At 37.3% G+C, this 21,100-nt stretch overlaps 1 protein-coding gene across 4 annotated transcripts in view; it reads left to right on the forward strand.

The window, feature by feature from the left end:
* The window catches only part of CadN2 (Cadherin-N2), a 177,801-nt gene extending 159,688 nt beyond the window's left edge, over positions 1–18,113 (forward strand). For all 4 annotated transcript variants that reach the window (XM_089256938.1, XM_089256939.1, XM_089256940.1 and 1 more), the window contains 7 exons: positions 3,115–3,506; positions 4,381–6,314; positions 6,452–6,622; positions 10,573–10,814; positions 17,058–17,285; positions 17,370–17,543; positions 17,613–18,113. In XM_089256938.1, the coding sequence (XP_089113064.1) occupies positions 3,115–3,506; positions 4,381–6,314; positions 6,452–6,622; positions 10,573–10,814; positions 17,058–17,285; positions 17,370–17,543; positions 17,613–17,851 (3,380 nt within the window). In that variant the 3' untranslated portion in view covers positions 17,852–18,113. The remainder of the gene's footprint in view (positions 1–3,114; positions 3,507–4,380; positions 6,315–6,451; positions 6,623–10,572; positions 10,815–17,057; positions 17,286–17,369; positions 17,544–17,612) is intronic.
* Positions 18,114–21,100: the final 2,987 nt, after the last annotated feature.

The following is a 21,100-nucleotide window of genomic DNA, read 5'->3' on the forward strand; positions in this document are numbered from 1 at the left end:
TATATTTCGCAATATTCACCAACACAGCTCAGCTTGCCTCAACTTGAAGCCACTCGCATTGAAATTCATCTCCTGCAACATTTTCGCATCGCAGCCGAAACTTTCAATGCGCAACTCCCAATTCAGATTCCTGTTTGGCCACAAGTCAATTTGCCTTTATAATCAATGCCAATTCTTTGCACAGGCTTTGGCGCTACAAGCCACCAGCTCGACTCTGGCTTGCAACTAGTCTATACAACTGCAACGGCAAGAGCTATTCCCAAAAAAAAAAGGATAGAAAGACAAAAATAAAAGTTACAAGAAATTGCCAACTGACAACACGAACAGCCTGGAAGCAGCACTTGAAACTCGCCCAGTTGAGTTGCGTTCGAGTCGGGTTTAGTTCGCATTCACAATCAAAATCAAACGCTAAAACCAAAGTGTGTTTGCATAGTAATGGTGATTGAATTATGCCACAGACAATCAGCATCATCAGCATTGTTTGTGCACTGAGTTAGTTACCCAAAAAGCCAAAAACCCACAAAACTAAAAGAGAAGAGAAAACACGTTAGAGAATGTGTTACCCTGTAAACAGTTGTGAAAGGTGCTCGGGACAGGGGAAATACTCGAATTAAATACTCAAATACAAATTGAAATAATATAAAAAATAATAATCACATAAAAGAGAAGAAATGCTTTATTATTAATTCCAATATTGATGCATAAAAAATAAAAGAAAGCTCTGCTGGATATCTCAAAATGTCAATTGAAATTTTAAATTAAAAAATAAAAAACTTAAAATCTTTAAATGAATAATACAAAAATAAATCAATGCTAAATGACTTTATCATAAATTCAGAATAAAGGTTTTCTTTAATGTAAATATTTAAAAAATATAAATATATAAAAATCCCTTGATATAAGCCGTTTGATGAACATATTTATTTAGCATAATAATTCATTTAAATTTTTTTATTTTTTTACATAAAATTTATGGTATTATGAAAATGTTCTTTTTAAAAAAAAATCCATTTTAAATCAAATTCAAAATGGAAAAATATGTTAATCAACAAATCTATAAATTTTTCATGTGATTTACGATTGAATTTATTGCTTAATGCTTTTTAAATTAAAATATTTTATTAAAGTAAATAAAATAAATAAATAAATTAAAAATTAATAAATAAATAAATAAATTGATGAATGATAGAACCAGCGCACCTTAATATATTAAATTTAATATTCTACTTTGAGTTTAACAATCAATCTCAGATATCAGAAAGAAGAGATCTCTTACCAAATCAACCGAAATTTTAATATACCCCTCGTATCACTCAATTTACAGCGTAGTCAAATTGGGCGATGCTGTAACCTCCGGGCCAGTTTGGACGGCACAGCCATGGCTCAAACGTTTCAAGCGTTGGCTTTGATTTTGCCCCATTTGTTTTCTCTCGGGCACATCTAAAATTGGTCTTCACTTTTGTAACCATTGTACGTAAACGGAGTCATTAAAAAGGCTGCAAAGGAAATAAAACAAGCCTAAATGAAGCGCAACCAAAAAAAAAAAAAAAATAATAATGAAATAAAAAAATGAAATCGAAAACAAAAATAAAAACCAGCCAGAATGAAAGAAATAAAGAAATTTGAGGTGTCACTCGAACACACGCGTCCGTTTCTAGACCAGCCCCTTGTAATCAATTTTCAGCACTCCTAGACCCGGACCCGGGCCGGACCCGGTCGCACTTTGACACGTTTCGCTTTGAGGCCCGATTCTATTTAGTTGCTTTTGGTCCGTTCCGCTTTTTATGGGTCGATGCGTGCTTGGATTTCACAGCGTTTCGGGACTGAATGAATAATTGATTCGCAAAGCCGATTAAATTCATTGCCATCAACAAATAGGTGTAGGCAAAAAAAAATAGTAGACCTTTAAACCGAATCATTGCGGCTGGGCGCAAAATTCTATTTATTTGCATGGCTAATTATCTAAATGAGTTGTGTAATTAGTGAGCTGAGCGAAAGAGAAGGAGAGAGCGGGAAAAAAAGAAACAGGTAGCAGTTAGCTATCATTACGGGCATAAATTGTTAATCAAGCTAATGCATTTTGTATAATAATTCGCAAATGCGTTTCCATTCCACATACAGTGCCATGTGCCAGCTTGCATATGTTCGATTTTAGTTCGATTTGTTACCAATTAATTATGCGCAAACCAAATTTTCTAGAATATTAATTGAACACATAAAACCAGCAATAGATGGCTTATATTGGATTGAACCGTTTGGTGTGGGGCCAGCGCACAGCGATTCGGTTCACATACATATTTATAGCCGCATGGAAATTGGATAATCAAAAGTAAAATATCATCAATATTGCAATAAATGTGTAAATCCATAAATTTACAATTCTATTTTTGATTTGATTATCATTATTATTTGCATACCCTGCAACGATTGGCAATGGTTATATGGGGTATTATGGTTTCCATTTATTTTTAATTTATTTATTTATTTTTATATTACTTGGCAGAACGAAGTGTCAATACATCTATGCCTAGCTCAGTACCTCAAAAGGAATAAATAAATAAATAAAACATAAATAAATAAATAAATAAATATAAAAAAAAAAAATTATTAAAAATTATCTCAGTTCTTCAATAGCTTATAATCGAAATGCAAGCCTTCTGTTTTATTAGCTGAGAATATCAGGAATTTCAAAACTCCTTTGCCTGAGCAATTTTAAATATAAATTATATTACACTAATTTATTTATATAATAGCTAACTGAATTAAGTTCATCATACACCACTTACGAATCGCTATAGCATTCGACAAAGCAAACTCAGCATTTGACATTTTTAGCTTATTGGAATGAAAAATTCCTTTCATTTAAATGCCATTTGCCAACTTTAATAATGCCTGGTGCCATTCTAGAATTTCGCATTGCTTACTCAACATTTTCGCTTTTTCTCTTCTTCTCTCTTTACATTTTCCTACTGCCTATGCCTTTGCCTGCAACAACAACAACAACATCAAATGAATTTCATCGGAACACTTGGGCCCACCAATCGACTAACATTTGAAACCTTACCAACAAAACCAAAAAAAAAAAACCCCTTCCATCTACCCACACACTCAAAGGGGGTGACAATGGCAACGGGGTGGCCATAATATCATCGCTGCGTCCCTTCGACCGTGAGGTGCAAAAGTCCTATGACATACCCATCGAGATAAAGGACAACGGAGCGCCGGCAATGACTGGCACCAGCACACTGACTGTGACCATTGGCGATGTCAACGACAACAAAATGCAGCCGGGCAGCAAGTCGGTGCTGGTCTACAACTACCAGGGCCAGTCGCAGGACACACCAATCGGCCGGGTGTACGTCAACGATCCCGACGACTGGGATGTGCCCGACAAGAAATACTACTGGGAGGCGCAGGAGCATCAGCGCTTCAAACTCGACACAGACACCGGCATCCTGACGATGCGTGCAGGCACACGGCGTGGCCGCTACCAGCTGCGCTTTAAGGTAGGTCGCCTCGGAAAATTTGTGAGCTGACTAAAATTCGAGTGATACGCTTTAGCCGCCTTTGCATCGTTCAACTCTAATTTAAAGATCTACTTTTAGTTCTTTGTATTCCAAGTTTATGACATGAAACCTATTTAATTATTTTCTTGATTGAGAGCTTGTTAAGCAACTTTGGCTGTTCTTTCTGTTGATTGCACAATATATCATTTATCTATGTCTTATTTATTGGGTCTATCTCCTGCTTTTTAATCTCAAATATTAATTCTATCGCCTACCTATTACTTCTATTTAACAATATATCTATCTCTCTATCTATCGCCTATAAATTTTCTATTACCTACTTATCGTTCTTCTATCAATCAAATATCGCACTTCGATCACTTATTTATCGCCAATATATCCTCCACACCAATCTATTAAACATCTATCGTCAATCCATCGCATATACATATATCGCTTTTCTATCACACATTAATCTATCATCTGTACATCACTTATCCAATTATCTACCTATTGCCCCTATTATGTCAGTCTATCGCTAATCTATTACTTATTTATCGCCTATATATCGTCTTTATATTTACTAACTAGGCTTGATCTATTGCCTACCTCTGCTCCTTCTATTAGTTATATAGATTAATTACTAGCTATCATCTAACTGTCGCCAATCTATCGCTTATCCACGTCAATCTATCGCATATCTATCGTCCATCAATTGTTTATATATCACGAATCACGAATCTATCCATCGGCCATCTATCAATTATCTATTGCATATTTGTCACCTAATTGTCCTCCAATTCTCCATCTATCGCTCAACTATCGGCAGAGTACATCTCCTACACTAACTACTCATTCAATTTTCTGCTTTCAGGTCTACGATCGTGAGCACGGTCAGGAGGATATCCCAGCGAATCTGAGCGTCACAGTGCGTGATATTACCGCCGAGGCGGTGCAGCAGGCGGGCTCCATGCGCTTGGCCCACATAACCGACGAGGACTTTGTGCGCACCTGGAATCCGCTGAAGCAGCAGGTGGAGCCATCGAAGCTGGAACGTTTTCGCAACAAGCTGGCCGAGCTGCTCTACACGGATCGCGACAATGTGGACGTCTTCAGCGTTCAGCTGCGCGCCCAATCGCCATATCCGCTAACCGATGTCCACTTCGCCGCCCGCTCGGCCACACAGCAGCCGTACTTCAAGGCGGTGCGTCTCAATGGTGTGGTGCAAATGCATCGCGAGGAGATCGAACAGGAGGTGGGCCTCAACATCACCATGGTGCACATCGACGAGTGTTTGCATGAGGGGCGTGGCAAGTGTCCCACTGGCTCCTGCAGCTCACGCACCGAGCTGGGCAAGCGCCCCTACACGGTCAGCGTGAATCGCACGGCTCTGGTCGGCGTCCGGCTCGAGCTGAGTGCACAGTGCGTGTGCCGTGCCAGAAATTTCACTGGCCAGGATCACAATTGTCGTTCGCATCACTGCTTCAACGGCGGACGCTGCGTGGAGACGCGCAACGGGCCGCGCTGCGTTGCCTGCCCCGTGGGCTATGGCGGGCCGCGCTGCCAGCAGTCGACGCGCAGCTTTCGGGGCAACGGCTGGGCCTGGTATCCGCCGCTGGAGCTGTGCGGCGAGTCGCATCTGAGCCTTGAGTTCATAACGCGCGAGCCGAACGGCCTCATCCTCTACAATGGGCCCATTGTGCCGCCCAAGCAGGGCGAGAGCGTAATCAGTGACTTCATAGCCATTGAACTGGAACAGGGCTATCCGCGGCTGCTCATCGACTTTGGCTCCGGCACCCTGGAGCTGCGTGTGAAGAGCAAAAAGACGCTGGACGATGGCATTTGGCATCGCTTGGACATCTTTTGGGATGCGGAAAACGTGCGCATGGTGGTGGACTTTTGTCGCACCGCCCTAATCTCGGAGCTGGAGGACGGCACCGCGCCCGAGTTCGATGACAATGCGTGCCAGGCACGCGGCCAGATACCACCCTTTGCCGAGACCCTGAACCTGAACCAGCCCCTGCAGCTGGGCGGCCTCTACAGGCAGCACTTCGATCAGACTCTGTACAACTGGCAGTACGCCTTCAGCTCGAAGGGCTTCGATGGCTGCATACGCAACGTGGTGCACAACTCGGAGCACTATGATCTCGCCTTTCCGGCGCTCGCACGCAACAGCTTTCCCGCCTGCCCGCAAACGGACGAGGTGTGCCTGAAGACGGAGCACACGGCCCGCTGCTGGGAGCACGGCAATTGCGTGGCCAGCCTGGTGCAGGCGAAGTGCCACTGCAAGCCCGGCTGGATGGGGCCGGGCTGCAATGTGCCCACCGTGCCGACCACCTTCAAGCCGCAGAGCTATGTGAAGTTTGCGCTGAGCTTCGAGCCGGATCGGTTTAGCACCCAGCTGCAGCTGAGATTTCGCACCCGGGAGCAGGTCGGCGAGCTGTTCCGTGTCAGCGATCAGCATCATCGGGAGTATGCGATACTGGAGCTGCGCCGCGGCCAGCTGCAGTTCCGCTACAATCTCAACTCGCTGCGCAACGAGGAGCAGCTGCTGGCGCTGACAGCGATTGCCGTCAATGATGGCCAGTGGCATGTGGTGCGCATCAGTCGGTATGGCTCGGCGGCCATCATGGAGCTGGACGGCGGCGAGTCGCGGCGCTACAATGAGTCCTTTCACTATCAGGGCCATCAGTGGCTCAGCATTGACAAGCAGGAAGGCGTCTATGCGGGCGGCAAGGCTGAATATACGGGCGTGAAAACGTTTGAGGTGCAATCGGACTTCCAGAGGAGCTGCCTGGACGATATCAGGTAGCAAACGACCAACGACTGCGACTACGACTAGAACTACCTATCGCTGGTCGTACTCGTTGCTCTAGCTAGCTCAACTGTTTGCTAATTATGCACATTTTCATTTCTTTTGTGGCGCACGAACTCTTCTCAAATAGGCTGGATGGCAAACATCTACCGCTGCCACCGGCCATGAATGGCACCCAATGGGGCCAGGCGACAATGGCACGGAATGTGGAACGCAACTGCCCATCGAATCGGCCCTGCTCCAATGTTATCTGCCCGGATCCCTTTGATTGTGTCGATTTGTGGAATGAATACGAATGCACGTAAGTACATGCTCACACACTCGAAAATGGGGTTGGGCATTCTCTCTTAACTATACGCATTTTCTGTATGTGTGTATGTGTGTGCGTGTGCGTGTCTAATGGCAATTGTGTTTTACCCCAACTACACTAATTGGCCGGCCCAGCTGCAGCTGCTGCACCTGCTCTCACATCGCTCAACCATAAATCGAGCTGTGTTCTTCAATCAACTCGACGTTTTTGGTTTCAAGTCCCTAATTGGCAGGCGAAATCGCACTGGAAACGCTAAAATTAAATTCCATCACAGCTCCCATCTTTGCAATATGCAAATATTTCAATGGTGGACTAGGGTAAAAGCATTTGGAGCATAGTCGCTACTAATTATGTTGCTTTCAAATTTAAAAGTTGCGCTTAACTCTTTGAAATTTTTAGTCATATATTTGATTTCAATTTGATCAGGCCTTTTATTTATTTCTTTAAAAATTTAAAACGAATATTGAAATTGAAACATTTGCTTATTTAAAATACATCAATTTTTATTTTATTGTAAATCTATATATTTTTTGATTATTATTTATTTATTGATTTTTTTTAAAATGTAATATTATATTTTTAAGATATATAATTTTTTTTTTGTATTGTTTGTTTTTATTTTGTTTTGTATTTTTATTGTATTTACTTATAAATATATTATATATTTCTCGATTATTATTTAATTATTTATTTTTCCTTAAAAAATGCACTAAAATTATATATCTATTTTAAAATCGGTTTTATATTAAAGTAATTTTGATTTTATTTTTATTATTATTTTTTGTTTATATTTTAATTTTTATATTTTAATTTTAATTTTTTTACTTATTTTATTATTACGTTAACTTTTTTTAATTTTAATTTTTTTAATTTTTTTTTTTTTTTTAAATTAATATTTTAATGCATACATGTTATCTCTTTAATATATACATATTTTGAATTTGACTAATTTTTAATTACAAAAATTATAAATTGACAAGTTTATAAAAAATATGTTTAGCAAATTGCAAATTTAAAATGCCTACAAATCTGTAAAAAAAATATATATGCATAGAAAAAAAATGTAAACAAACTAAATGTTGATTATTCCAAACCATTTAAAGCCGACGTTAATTTTAACAGACAGCTTAAAAAAAGAAAATATATAAAAAAACAAAACAACAAACTGGCAGCCAATGTAGGGGTGAACTCAACTGAACGTAATGCATGTGAAACACATCATTTCTCCATTAACTGTGGCATCAACTCTTCAACGCATTCCCACAGACATATTCGAGCGCACCTGCTGCCTGATGGCAGGGCAAACATATCGCAAGGCAACGCGCACAACAAATAATATCAATTGTCATCAGCGTGTACGGACAGAGAAGCACCCAACTTTATCTTTTTGCACCCCAAGCGCTGACAGTCGACGACACCGCAGAAAGTATATCTATATATATGTATATATGTGTAGCTCTATATAAAATATATTTGCATTCGCTTACGACTTTCGATGGGGCTTCTGCTGTGTCCTTTACATCGACTGCAGTCCATGGCAGCTGCCATTTGCAACACCAAACAGCAGCAGGCGAGCAACTCCGGGCGGCGAAGCGAGCACATTTTCCACATCATTAGTTTTGCCGAGTGACTCCATTTTGAAGGCACACTGAGTACAAACAGACGTCTACCTGGTCGTCCCCACACTTCACCTCCCACTTGCCAACCCCTTCCATGCAGCACTGCATCATGACACCTCTGCCAAGCTGCTGCTGCTATCGCCAACGGCTTCGTGCTCCATTTACTTTTGCCATTATATCAGCGGAGCTAAAAGCTGCTTTGCTCCCATTTGTAAGACGAATTGAGGAGTTCGCACTTTAAGCAAATTTAAATAGCGCCACACTGAGCCAGGGCCCAGTGCACACAGCATACAGCATACAGCACCTGTCCGCATCTCGGCCGTCGTCCACGATGTGCCATAAATTATGCCTGCTTTTTAGCCTCAATTCGAATTTCATTGTGCACTCGCTAGCTGCTGGAATCGTGTCAGCTGCTGAAAAATAATGTTGGACATGCACTTGCCATCTCACTCGCACTCACTCTCACTCAGTCTTTGCCTGTCTTTGCTCTCTCTCTCTCAACACTTACTTTTTAATATGTTGAATTGACCCAAATTGCAATTGTGCGTGTGTTTGTATGCAAAAAGGGAAAGCGCACGGGAAGTTAAAAGTATTTAAAACTGAGCAATTCATAAGTATTTCAATTAATGTCAAGTGTTAAGAGACTTTAAAGAGAAATGTTTGGATGGAAGGAAACATTAAATGTTCTTTTTTTCTGATTTATTTTCATTGTCTTAATTGTGAAATGTAGCAAAGTTTAAATGCAGAATATTTGTGGGCAAACAAAATGAAGCTATGACAAAAGGACTTGGGGCTTAGGGATATAGAGATAGAAATAAAAGGAATGGAAGTGCAGAGATTTCTGAATAAACTAATGAAAAAAATTATAAACATAAACAGATTCAATACTTACATAAACTCTACAGATATGAATATCATTAAAAAAACTAAATATTTCGCATGGAATATTGATGCTATATGAAATAAAATTATAGCATAGAATATAGATGGTATATGAAAGAGGAATAAAAAAGTTTTAAAGAGCACATATGAGCTGACAAAGTGCAGAGAAAAATCCAGTAGACAGTTGTGGAAATATTAAGTGTGAAGAAAAAGCAAATTAATTGAACGAGTGAAAGGAACACGAGAAATAAGAAAGTGTAAATGACAGAAACAAGTGGGAAGAGCAAATGGAATGGGAAAAGTATGGCAGGTTAAATTAACAGTTAAGCGAAGCATAGGAGCAAAGCATTTGGAATGTGAAAAAGTAATGAGAAAGGAAGAAAATGTCAAATAGGCACCTTACCCAGCTTGGAAAGAGAGAAGCTGAAAAAGTGAAATGAAAAAGTGGATTCGACTTGAGCAAGTCAAGAGAAAATTGATATAGGGAGAAAATCAACCAAAGCGAGAGTCAATGAAATGAGTAAGTGAAGTGCAGAAAGGAGTTACTGAAAAGACTTGAAGTGATCAAACAGAACGAGAAAAGACGCACAAATAAGTGGAAAAGGCAAATCTAGGACTTATCGAAATGAACTAGAGAAAAGCTAGAAAAAGGCGAAGCCAAAATGAAATTAATTAATGGGAAAAGAAATTCAATTATCAAAATGAAATGAGAAGAGCAATAAGTGATTAAATTCGAATCAAAATGAAATAGTAACCCATTAAAAAAAAATAGAACCAATATATTAATACTATAGAAAATTCATTCAAGTACATTAAATTATAACCAAGAACCTATCCTTGAAAAAAATCTATACATTTTAGTCCATCTCTTAAAATTGTTGAACAAATTTATTATTATAAATTTAAAATATATATTAGTTGGTTGACTTGAAATAACTGAAAATGATATGACTTCGAATTTGGCCGCGATAAATATACATATATATACATACAATATTAACATTTTTTTAATTACGAAAAACTAAATCGCATCATCATGAGGCCTTAGCTTGCATTCGAAATGTTTAAATAATTTCATATAAATTTCTAAAGCACGGTGATTACCCTGAGAAACTATAAACTAATCCCTCGTAGAGTGCGCTCGCCAGGGAGACTTAGAGCAACGGAACTAACACGTTTAATGCGCAGCGAAAGCTCGCGCTGCGTGGTCCGGGCAACTGGGAAATTCTACTGCACCAGCAACTGGCCAACTACATATTTTTGCTCCTTTTGCTGTTGGTTTGAAACAAAAAGTTGCGAGCTTTTAAAAAGTTATGCACAACATGAATTTTACAAACGACACGCTAGAGCTGAACTTCCTTTCTCCCTCTCTCTCTCTCTCTCACACACTCTCTCTTTCTGTTTCTGTTTCTGACTGCATTTGTTGGTCTGTCATTGCAGGTGCAGCGAGGGACGCATCATGTCAGCGGATACCAAGGGCTGTGTCGATCGCAACGAATGCCTGGACATGCCCTGCCTGAACGGGGGCACGTGCATCAATTTGGAGCCACGTCTGCGATATCGCTGCATTTGCCCCGAGGGCTATTGGGGCGAGAACTGTGAACTGGTGCAGGAGGGACAGCGTCTGAAGCTCAGCATGGGCGCCTTGGGCGCCATATTCGTTTGCCTGATTATCATATTGAGTAAGTACTGTAACGGGACAGCCACAGCCATAGCCAGGCAGCTGGGTCCTCTCTCTCGCTAAGCTCCTGCAATTTGGCATGCATGTGTGTCAGTTTAAGCGGCTTAAGCCGCATCCGCAGTGCCCTCTACATAACCTACACTCCCCCTCCCTCTCACTCTAGCTCTCTTTCTCTTTCTCTGTCTCTTTCTCTCGCTCGTGCTTCCAACTGCCTGTTTTTACATGTAAATGCAATTTTCAGTAGGTTGGACGCGCTGCACTTAAATCCCAGCAGGCAAAAAAAAAATACATATAACCTACTCTTCCCCCCTCCCTCCCCACACACCCTAACGGTGCAAAATCAACGAATGTTTGCATTGCCTGGTTGAAGGCGCGCCGAGTGCCACATTTCTTGCTTACTTTTTAACGTCCTCTGCCTCCCTCTGCCTCTTGCTGCCCAAACAGAATGCGTTGTTAGCCAAATGGAAATGCCAGCGTGGCTAATTAACAAGTGCACAACAAAATGTACTAAAAATAAAAATAAATATCAGAAAAACATTTTGGCAAAATATTTAAAAAGGCTGAGCATTTACTTTCCATTTATTTTCGCTACATTTTATTGGCGTTTTAATTGAAAACATTGTGAACATCTGGTCTAAGCCGAGCTTTGCTAACTGTTTGCCATTCAGTCTCGGGGCTATGCCACCCAAGCAGGTGTTAGACCTTTTCGATGCACAGCTTACTAGATGCTTTGCAGCTCGCATTTACAATTTTTTTTTTTATTAAAAACTGAATACATTTGCAGCTTTACAGAATTGAGTTTAAAAAAAGAACAGCTTACGGAAATAAATCGAAATCCGTTGAGATTTGGTTATTTTTTCAGAATTTATTTCATTCACTTAAATTCAAGTAGCAAAAAAATTAGTTTAAAAAATTTGATATATCCAAAATATTTTAAAATAATTACATAGTTTATGAAAAAAAATTTTACACAAAATAAAAATATGTTTACTAAAAATTTTCAAGTATTTTTTTTATTTTTATGCACACCAGTTCATTTTTGGCATTTTTAAAATGCTTGATTTCAATAACAATTTTAATTCAATTTTAATATATATGTTCAGATATCTTTTTTTTCTTAAATGAACACGAAAATAAAGTAGAACTTTTAAAATTTTTTTTACTAATATTCGTATATTAAAATTTCTATATTAAATTTCATACATATAGAGAAATTCATAAACTATTTTTATATAAATATTTTTTTACATTCTCGATTTTCTACAATTTTTATTTTCAACTTAAATCCGATTCGCATTTGAAGCACTCTATATAGCAACTGCTGGCATTACTGTTACTGCGGCTAATGCTACTGCTGCCCGAGTCTAAACGGCATTTGGCCATTCTGTTGGATTTAGTTTTTACTTTAGACCAAGATTTCATTTGATTTCAATTGAAGCTATACTCCATGTGCTCTTGCGAACGCACTGGCACTTAATGGACTTTGCAGCGGGCGTAAATTGGATTTGGTCATTTGCAAAATGTTCGGGGGGATAAAAACAGAGTAAAGCAGAGAGTTGGCCAGAGGCAGGCAAACAAATGTGAATGGTACGCGCTGGCGTATACGCAATATACGACAGTTTATTTTTGTTTGCACGCTGCTCGACTCATTTTACGATTCCAAAAGGGATTTTCAATTAGCTGAGCTTTCTTTTAGCTGGTGTCTGAAACCAGAGCAGAGCCGAGATTTTGCTCGTTCTACCTCTCCCTCTCGTTCTCACTATATCTCCCTTTCTCTGCCTTACTGCCCGTAGGCAATTTATTTAAAAGCCATATTTAAGAGGAAGGCTGTGCCACGCACATAATCGGAGGAGGGCTAGTTTTAATGAGCGAAAGGCGTGCGGTTTCTAGTTGCAGCAACAACAATGGCAACAATAGCAACAACAACAATAACAATACCAATAACAACCTTAAGCTAATTAGTCAGCTTCGGGCCAGCTAATTACACAGTTGGGCCGGCTGGACACACAGTACGCATACGCCGCGTTGGCCATAAAACCGCTAAACCGCAAAATAGGCGCAATAAATAAACGCAAACGAATGTCCTGCCGCACAGCCGAAGCTGCTCGTCGCACACATACACACACACACACGCACACGCGGACAGCGCGTTTATGAAGTGCAAATTTCAAGAAACTGACAACAAGTTCGTTTCACTGTAGGCACTTTGCCTTCTGTTAGTCGTTGTTGTTGTTGCATTTAAGTGGCGTAAAGACAAAAACAAACTAAATAATTATCTAACATTATTTACAGTCAACGCTTTTTGTGCTTTCCCATTCGTTTCCCAGTGCTCGGTGCGCTGTAATCTCAGAATCGCTGAACTGTATTTTCGCATAAAATTTGAGAAGGGAACAACTCGGCTGCAGGCATAAAAACACAAAAAAAAAAAAAAAAAAAAAAAAAAAAAAACAAACATAAATGCTGAAAAAAAAAAAAAAAAACAAAACAAAATGAGCGAAGCAAGAGGAAGAAAAAAGGAATACAAAGTAAAGCATCGCTGCCTCCTGCTGATGAGCTTTTGTGCCACGCCGCGCAACTGACCCGACCTGGTCATGAGAAGTTTTTTCTGCCAGCTGGAAAAAGAAAAACTAAGCCCCCGTTTATTTGTGTATGTGTGTGTTTGTGTTTGTGTTCACTGTAGCCAAGTGTAAACAAAGGAGCCCAAAGAACAGGACACGCTTTGTTGTTTTACAAGTGTACTAGTTTTGTGCTTCCTCCCTGCCTTCGTTCGCTTCCTTGCAATTCTTGTTTATACTTGGATATAGTCGCTAACTCGTAGAGTCCATTGTGCCGTTGCGGGTGGGCCGTATGTATGCCTGACCCGGCATTGACCCCAATGGTCTAATAACACAAACAATTGGGGAAAATGAGAAAACGCTGGCTCAAGTTAGCTTTGGCCATTTCTGTGTCGATGGCCCATATCCTTTAGCAGACATAAAGGAAACATTTGGATATCCTTTTGATGCTCAACATACTCAGAGATGCAACGCTGTTGTAATTGATTAATAAAACTAGAAAGATGTAGAAAAATATAATTGAAAATACGAAACATGTTTAAATGTAAAATTTGTTGTTGAGAAATGTATTTCTATCTCCATGCTCAAAAAAACAAACAAAAACTATTAAAATGAACAGAAAAAAACGTCTAAAATAACCTATATTAAATTCAATGGATTTTAGATATTAAACTTAAATATTTTACAGAATGTTTAAACATACATGAAAAAAAAAACATGAAAAAATCAATATATATATTTCTATGATTATTTAAAATATTCTGAAGGTTTTGTATTACCTCAAAACTATTTTCTTAAAAAAGTTGTGTGTATTTAATTAAATATTTTTTTATTAATGATTGATTATTGTATAAGTTACTTAAAATATTTAGAAATAAAAACTTAAAAAAATATCCGTTTTTATTTTACCTTATTATAAATTACAATATTTATTTCTTTCTTAAAAAAATATCCGTTTTTATTTTACTTTATTATAAATTACAATATTTATTTCTTTATTTTTTTTTACTTATTTTATTATCGTAAATTTAGATTTCCTTACTTTTTTAAAATATTACAAATCATATTTATGTATATTTATTTTTTTGTTTTTATATAGTAACTGGGTTAAACTATTAACATATCAAATTTCTCAAGTTCGTTATTTTATTACAATATAAATTAAAAACATTTTTCAATAATATTCACAATTTTTCTTGGTATTTAAGTCTCAATACCAAAAATGTCAATCGTCAAATCCTCAATAATTGAAACCTAAATATCAGAATTTTACCTATTTAGACTTCAATAGAAGCCAAAACATAGACAATCCCTTCGTAATTGCTTTTAAGAACTTTTCGCTTAAAATTTCTGGCATTGATTAGCTTCTGTTGCTCTAGCACATCCATTTTTCTGCACAACTAACCCCAAGTACCAAATTCGAAATTGAAATGCGGTGCTCGCCGTTAACGGCTTGGAACGATTCTTAGAGTTTTCGCGTGCCTGCCAACCAGTCTATCTATCTATCTATCTGTCTGTCTAAGCGGCGGTAGGGCGAAAATGTGAAATAAATACCAAAAGGTAAAAGTCGACGGTCGGCTGCCGGCTGTGGAAATGTCAGTGGTGTTGGTGGTGTTCCTGGTGTCGGTGGTGGCTGTGGCCATAACAACAACTCCATTTACGTTTAATGATGCTAATTAAATCTAGAGAAAAATGTTCAAAGTTTTGCGCCCCAACAAAAGGGCAATCGAAAAGGTAGCATGGAACTGTTTGACGTTTGAGTAGACAGGCTTGATACATACTCCTTGTCTATTGGAAATGTTCGAAATGTCGATATGTATGTGAGTTGAAGTCTTCAGTTTTGTGTCCTGGGATGTGTCCTAGATGTATAGGCTATTAGCATGAGAATTTATTCTTGGTCCTAATTAATAAAGCCTTACAGTCTCCAAAATCGATTAAAATCGATATAACACTTTTTCCATTTCTCAAATTTTAGATTTTTGTTTTGTTATGCCGATATTCAATATGAAAGCACATAGAAAAAAACTGAGCCCTAGAGCCTAGGTTCAATTTTAATTGAAATCGATATATGTATATCGAAGCAAAAGGTATGTAAGTAAGATCAGATAATGAAAATACCAAAGAAACACCGAAAGAGCACTGGGTATAAATGAGACGGCAAATGGCAACTAAATACCATTGTACACGCTCGCTAATGATAATGGATTGTTCAGAGTATTAGTTTAATAGAATACTCCTGTTTCTAATAGCATTCTGCGGATAATAACTGTAATGATAACTAGCATGCGCTGTGATGGGGAGTGCTGGATTTTGAAGTGCTGAAATGTTTAAACCCTAGGCTATTATTAATGATCTTTTTTGGGCCAAGTTTCGGCTTGGCGCTGCCTCGTCGGCCAGCTGCCAGTTATTGTGGGCCAACTAATGAATCCGCTTAACCAAAAGTGTAGAGAAAAGCTGCAAGAAAGAAGAGCTAACCCGCATTCTGACTGTCAGCCAGCAAGCCCACCAGCTGCTCAGAGTTTTAATTATTTTTACTTGACTGTCATGTTTGCTGAACCTCCCCGAAATAGCCAAGTTAATATTGCTGTCAACCGAAGCGCAAATGATAAAATGCACTTGCAATCGCGCACAGCCACGCCTCGTCCCATCCAGTTGCTTGTTTATAGCAGTAGCAAAAATAAATATAAAGAAAAAACAAAAAAAAAAGCGTAGAGAAAATGTTGCCAAAGGAATCGGAAAGCATGAGACTTATTAATAACTTTATGCTGCTTAAGCAAACTCTAACCGAAAAGCCAAAAAGCCGGCAAAAACGAAAGAACTTAACAACTTTCTCTGTACAGTCGAAATGCTCGTTGTTTTTCTTCATCTGGTAATCCGACTAGCTGGCAATACTCACAGCCATGGAATGTCGCATATGTGTACGCTCTCTCTACTATCTCTCTCTCTATCTCTCTCTCACACAAGTTTTTTTTTGTGTCTCCTTTTGACTGTGCGCAAAGTTTTAGTCTCGCAATTATCAAGCACTGCGAGTCGTCCCCCAACTGAAACCAGTTCATTATCTGATTCTGCTACAGAGCGCAAAGTATCTCTGGAGCTTCTAATTTATTTAACCGTTAAGTTTTAGCATTAATGGATAAAGGATTTTGCCAACATATAATTGGCAACTAATAGAAGATAGTTTTGTGCCACGCTCGTTATTTTATTTTGATTATAAAGTTTTTAGAAACTTTTGCTGAGGAAAAAAAAATAATAATAATAAAATAACAATTTGATAGCCAAAATGAAACGTGAAAATATAAGCTGAAGTAATGATTCTAGTAAATGATTCTCATTCAGTTCTATTAATAATAGTATAAAGGATGAGTTCAGGGTTTCAAAATGTTAATTGATTGATGACCAAGATGTTTTATGTAATGAAAAAAAAAAAAAAAAAGAAATTTTAGCTAACATAAGTTAAAAGATAAATGATCTCTAGATCTGAAGATCCAACTGCAGGAATTTGTTTCGTTATATATATAATATAATATGATATTTCAATATATCAATTCCAATCTAACAAACTTTATTCAATATGCCTGCACAAAATCCCCAAAAATACAATAACTCTTCAGAGAAAAAACCTTGAAAAAACTTGAAGGCAACTGAAATCTCTAGCAATGCTTTAATAAAATGTTCCGATTCACTTGCAGTCCTCGCATTGATATTCGTGCTCTACAATCGCAAACGTAAAACCACCAAGAAGAAGAAACGCTCCGGAACGGAAAAGGATGTGCGCGAAACGGTGATTAGCTATGAGGATGAGGGCGGCGGCGAGGATGATATGACGGCATTCGATATAACCCCACTACAAATACCAATCAGTGCGCAGAGCGGCACAATGCCACCGGACATAGCCGCCTGTAAGATGCCCATTATATGTGAGTACACAGAGAGAGAGAGAGTGAGAAAGAGAGAGAGACGGAGATAAAGAGAAGCCGATTTGAACCCTTCTGTGCTTTTAGATCCTGTGATGACACTGCTGCCGCCTGGGCAGGAATTGAATGTGGCCTATTTGATGGAGGAGCGCAAGCAGCGCATCGACAAGGATCCCAATGCGCCGCCCTTCGACGACCTGCGCAATTTCACGTTCGAGGGCAGCGGCAGCATTGCCGAATCGCTCAGCTCGTTGGCATCAGGTGAGCAGCCGACAAGGACAACTACCTTGACACTGAAATAAACCCACTCATACATGCCCACTCATACAGGCACCGACGATGAGAATCAAGACTTTAACTATTTACAAAATTGGGGTCCACGTTTCAATGCCCTTGCCGCGATGTACGTGCATGATAAAGCGAAAGCCAAACAGCAGCAGCAGCCATCGCCTTCCCAAGTGGGCGTGGACAATGCGTTGGCCGTGGTCGCAACGGGCAGCGGCGCTGGACCGGGCGGTGGCAGTGGTGCAGCCAACGCGACGGAACTCGTCGGCAAAGTTGTATTATAAAAATAAATAGTTAAGTTGTAGCTAAAAATGATGTTTCAGCTGTAAGCGTAATGCCAGGATATGGAAACGGATATGGATGTGGATGTGGATTGTGCAGCAATTTCAGCTCAACTAACAAAACTTAAGTATTCCATTAATACATCTGTATATGTCTCTGTCTGCCTCTGTCTGTGTGTCTGTGCGTGTGTGCGTGTTAGCCTAGGTTAGTTGGTAAGCCAGAAATACGAATTCAAATAAAGCAAAGCCTTTACGTGTACTACTACTACTACTACTACTTCTCCATAGATAATGACATATAGCAAATACTACATATAAATAGCTATCGAAAATACATATACAAATTAAAGTCTAAATGAACAGAGAAGTATTTCGTTAAGCCTTTAAGCTTCTGAAACTATTCCACTGTACTGAACTTTTCTCAATTTGAGCAATTTCACGTGTGAAAACTTCTATTTAAATATATTTCGACTTTAGTACATTTTGTACAAAAACTGATTTTGTGTGTGTGTTTTTTTTTTTTAACGCTAATTTAATATGTTAAATATTTTATTAAATATTAATTCTTATTCAATTATTAATACTTATTCATTTTCTTTTATATTTTGTTTATTATTTTTTTTTAATATTATTATTTTGTTAAAATATTGTTAAATAATTTAAAGAAATTCTACAACAAAATTTTAATTATTCTCTTTCATTTTTAATTAAAAAAATATTAAAATTAAAATTTCAAATATAATTTTAAGTTAACTTTATCTGTACAGAAAAAAAAAATGTAAGACCGTTGGAATTTAAATCAAAAATAGACTGGAAAACGAAAACATTTTACTATAAGTAAAAAAATTTTAAAAACCAAAAAAAATAAAATAAAACTCAAACTAAGAATATAAAATGAAAATACTTTTGTTATTAAATTATGTAGAAAAGTTAAATAATTTAAATTATATATGTTATAGTCCTACTCTGTACTTCAATGTCAGCATGAATATTTCTTAGCTACATAAGACTTCGGGCTGATATATACAAATCAATATGTAAATATTGAATATTGATCTTAAACTTTACTTTAAATACTTTCACCAAGAACTGTTAAGTTTTCTTTGCATAACCAAATTAATTTTCTTTTCTTAATAACTGACCCAAAACTGATAAATTGAGAAAAAGAACAAGTTATACAAAAGGAATATAAATTAACTTAAATTAAGCAAACTATGGATATACTACTATTTAAAAGAGTTTATAAAACTTGATACAGTTAATCAAACACATACACACACCCTGTATAATAAATGGCATCAGATTTAGCACGTAAGTAAACCTGTCAGACTTTTGCCGCAGAACAACACAATCCGAACTCTGGCTGCTCCGACTCCGGACAGCGGGGCCGAGGCACGTGTTAGATTGCAAAACGATTTTGCACCTGGCCGTTGCTGCTTGGCTGCTTGGCTGGTCACGTGGCCACAAAAGTTAATGTTGGCGAGGCAACAAACTTTTTGGTGAAATTCAAAACTAAAAAAAAAAAATCTAAAAAAAGATTAAACTTAAAAAATGAACTGTAAAATAATTTTGTATATAATAATTTATGTGTAATTTTAATATTAAATTATGAGCCAATTAGAGTGGCAAAGTTACAAGTAGCAAACGACAGCGAAAGATGAGAACGAAAGCGAGAAAAACAAACCAACTACTAGACTAAATGACTACAATTAAATTTAAATTAAACCCAGTTGAAAAACTAAAAAAAAAAAATAATAATAAATAAATAATAAATTAATATTTCTGCATTTACTAGCAAATACACGTGGTAAACCCCTCCCCCTCCTAAAAAAAAAAACAAACAAAAATATAAGTATAATTAAATTAAATAAAGAAAAAAAATATATATATATAAATTAAAATTAAAAGTAAATCAAAACAAAACAAAAATCTGCAAAAGTTATAATAATCTTGTAACATGTATTAAAATGAATTTTCTGAAGAAAAACAAAAACAAATCGAATACCAAATGTTAATTAAATTTACGTTAGTTAATGGACAATTTGTTAGTAGTTAGCGTATAAGCATAATTTTTTAAAAATCAATAAACCCCCAACAACAAAACTAATAAAAGCCAATCAAACATACAAACTGAACTATGTTAAACATTTCGTTTTACTCCAGTCAATTTCGATGCGAAACCATTCCACTCGCCTGACCCTGAGGCTGCTTAACGATCCTTGAATCTCAGGAATCTGGCCAACATTTCCGTTGGACTCGGCAGCCACTTTAATATGGCGTCAAATTTAAAGGTGTCGAAAAGGGTGCCAAACATCATTTTGTACAATTTATTTCAGAGAGATTTTCAGCAACTGATAAACGTGGAAATACCCTGCATGTTGACGATGATGATGTTTATTTATTTTCTATTGAATTGAATTTGAATGCTGTGAAGGTGAAATTATTTGGCCAACATCAATTTATTATTGTTAGCTGCTGCTGAGTATGTACTTTCGTATACCCTGTATTTAAAATTTAATTATATTTGTTTAATATGAATTTAGCTGCAGAACTCTGAGAATATTATTATATTATTATATTTAAAGAGAAAAAAGGAAATATTCTCTAAAACAAATTTATTATTTAGGATATTAGAAATTTTTCTAGAGGGCAGACCATACTGATAAAAAATGATCTATCTTTTGATTATCAGGGTAGATATTTTCTGTAGGGCGAATTTTTCACACATTTAAGGATATTATATCCCAAAGTTTTAGTTGAGAACTTTCACTTTTAGATAAAATATAATTATATATTATTAAAAAAATACATATAAAGTTTTTAATTTCCAGCATTAAAAATATATGTATATTTTAAAATATTTATCAATAATTTTACAAACAATTATAATATCTAGCTCAACTAAATTACATATATATATATATTTTTCAAATTTTTTTCCGTTCTTCTATATTTCTATCAAGCTCGACCCATTTTCAGACTACTCTCGTCTAGTTTTTTGCGAAAAACCCGGCAGATTCCATTCATTTCACATACGGAAAATCGATTGAATTTTGACATGTTTAAAGGAGCAAAAACGGTTTGATAAAGGATAATTTCGATGTTACTTTTTAATAAGCTGTCTTTCATTTGTAAATTTCACCTACTAGACCCACAATATACCCCATTCAGATGCCTAGAGTGAGCATTGCAAATAGAAAACTTTCAGCGTCTGTGAAGCTTGAAAAAATCAACGAAGCATGCGACAGACGA

Source organism: Drosophila navojoa, chromosome 3, assembly GCF_054131105.1.
Source record: "Drosophila navojoa isolate 15081-1374.11 chromosome 3, UAZ_NAV_1.0, whole genome shotgun sequence".
Lineage (NCBI taxonomy): Eukaryota > Metazoa > Arthropoda > Insecta > Diptera > Drosophilidae > Drosophila > Drosophila navojoa.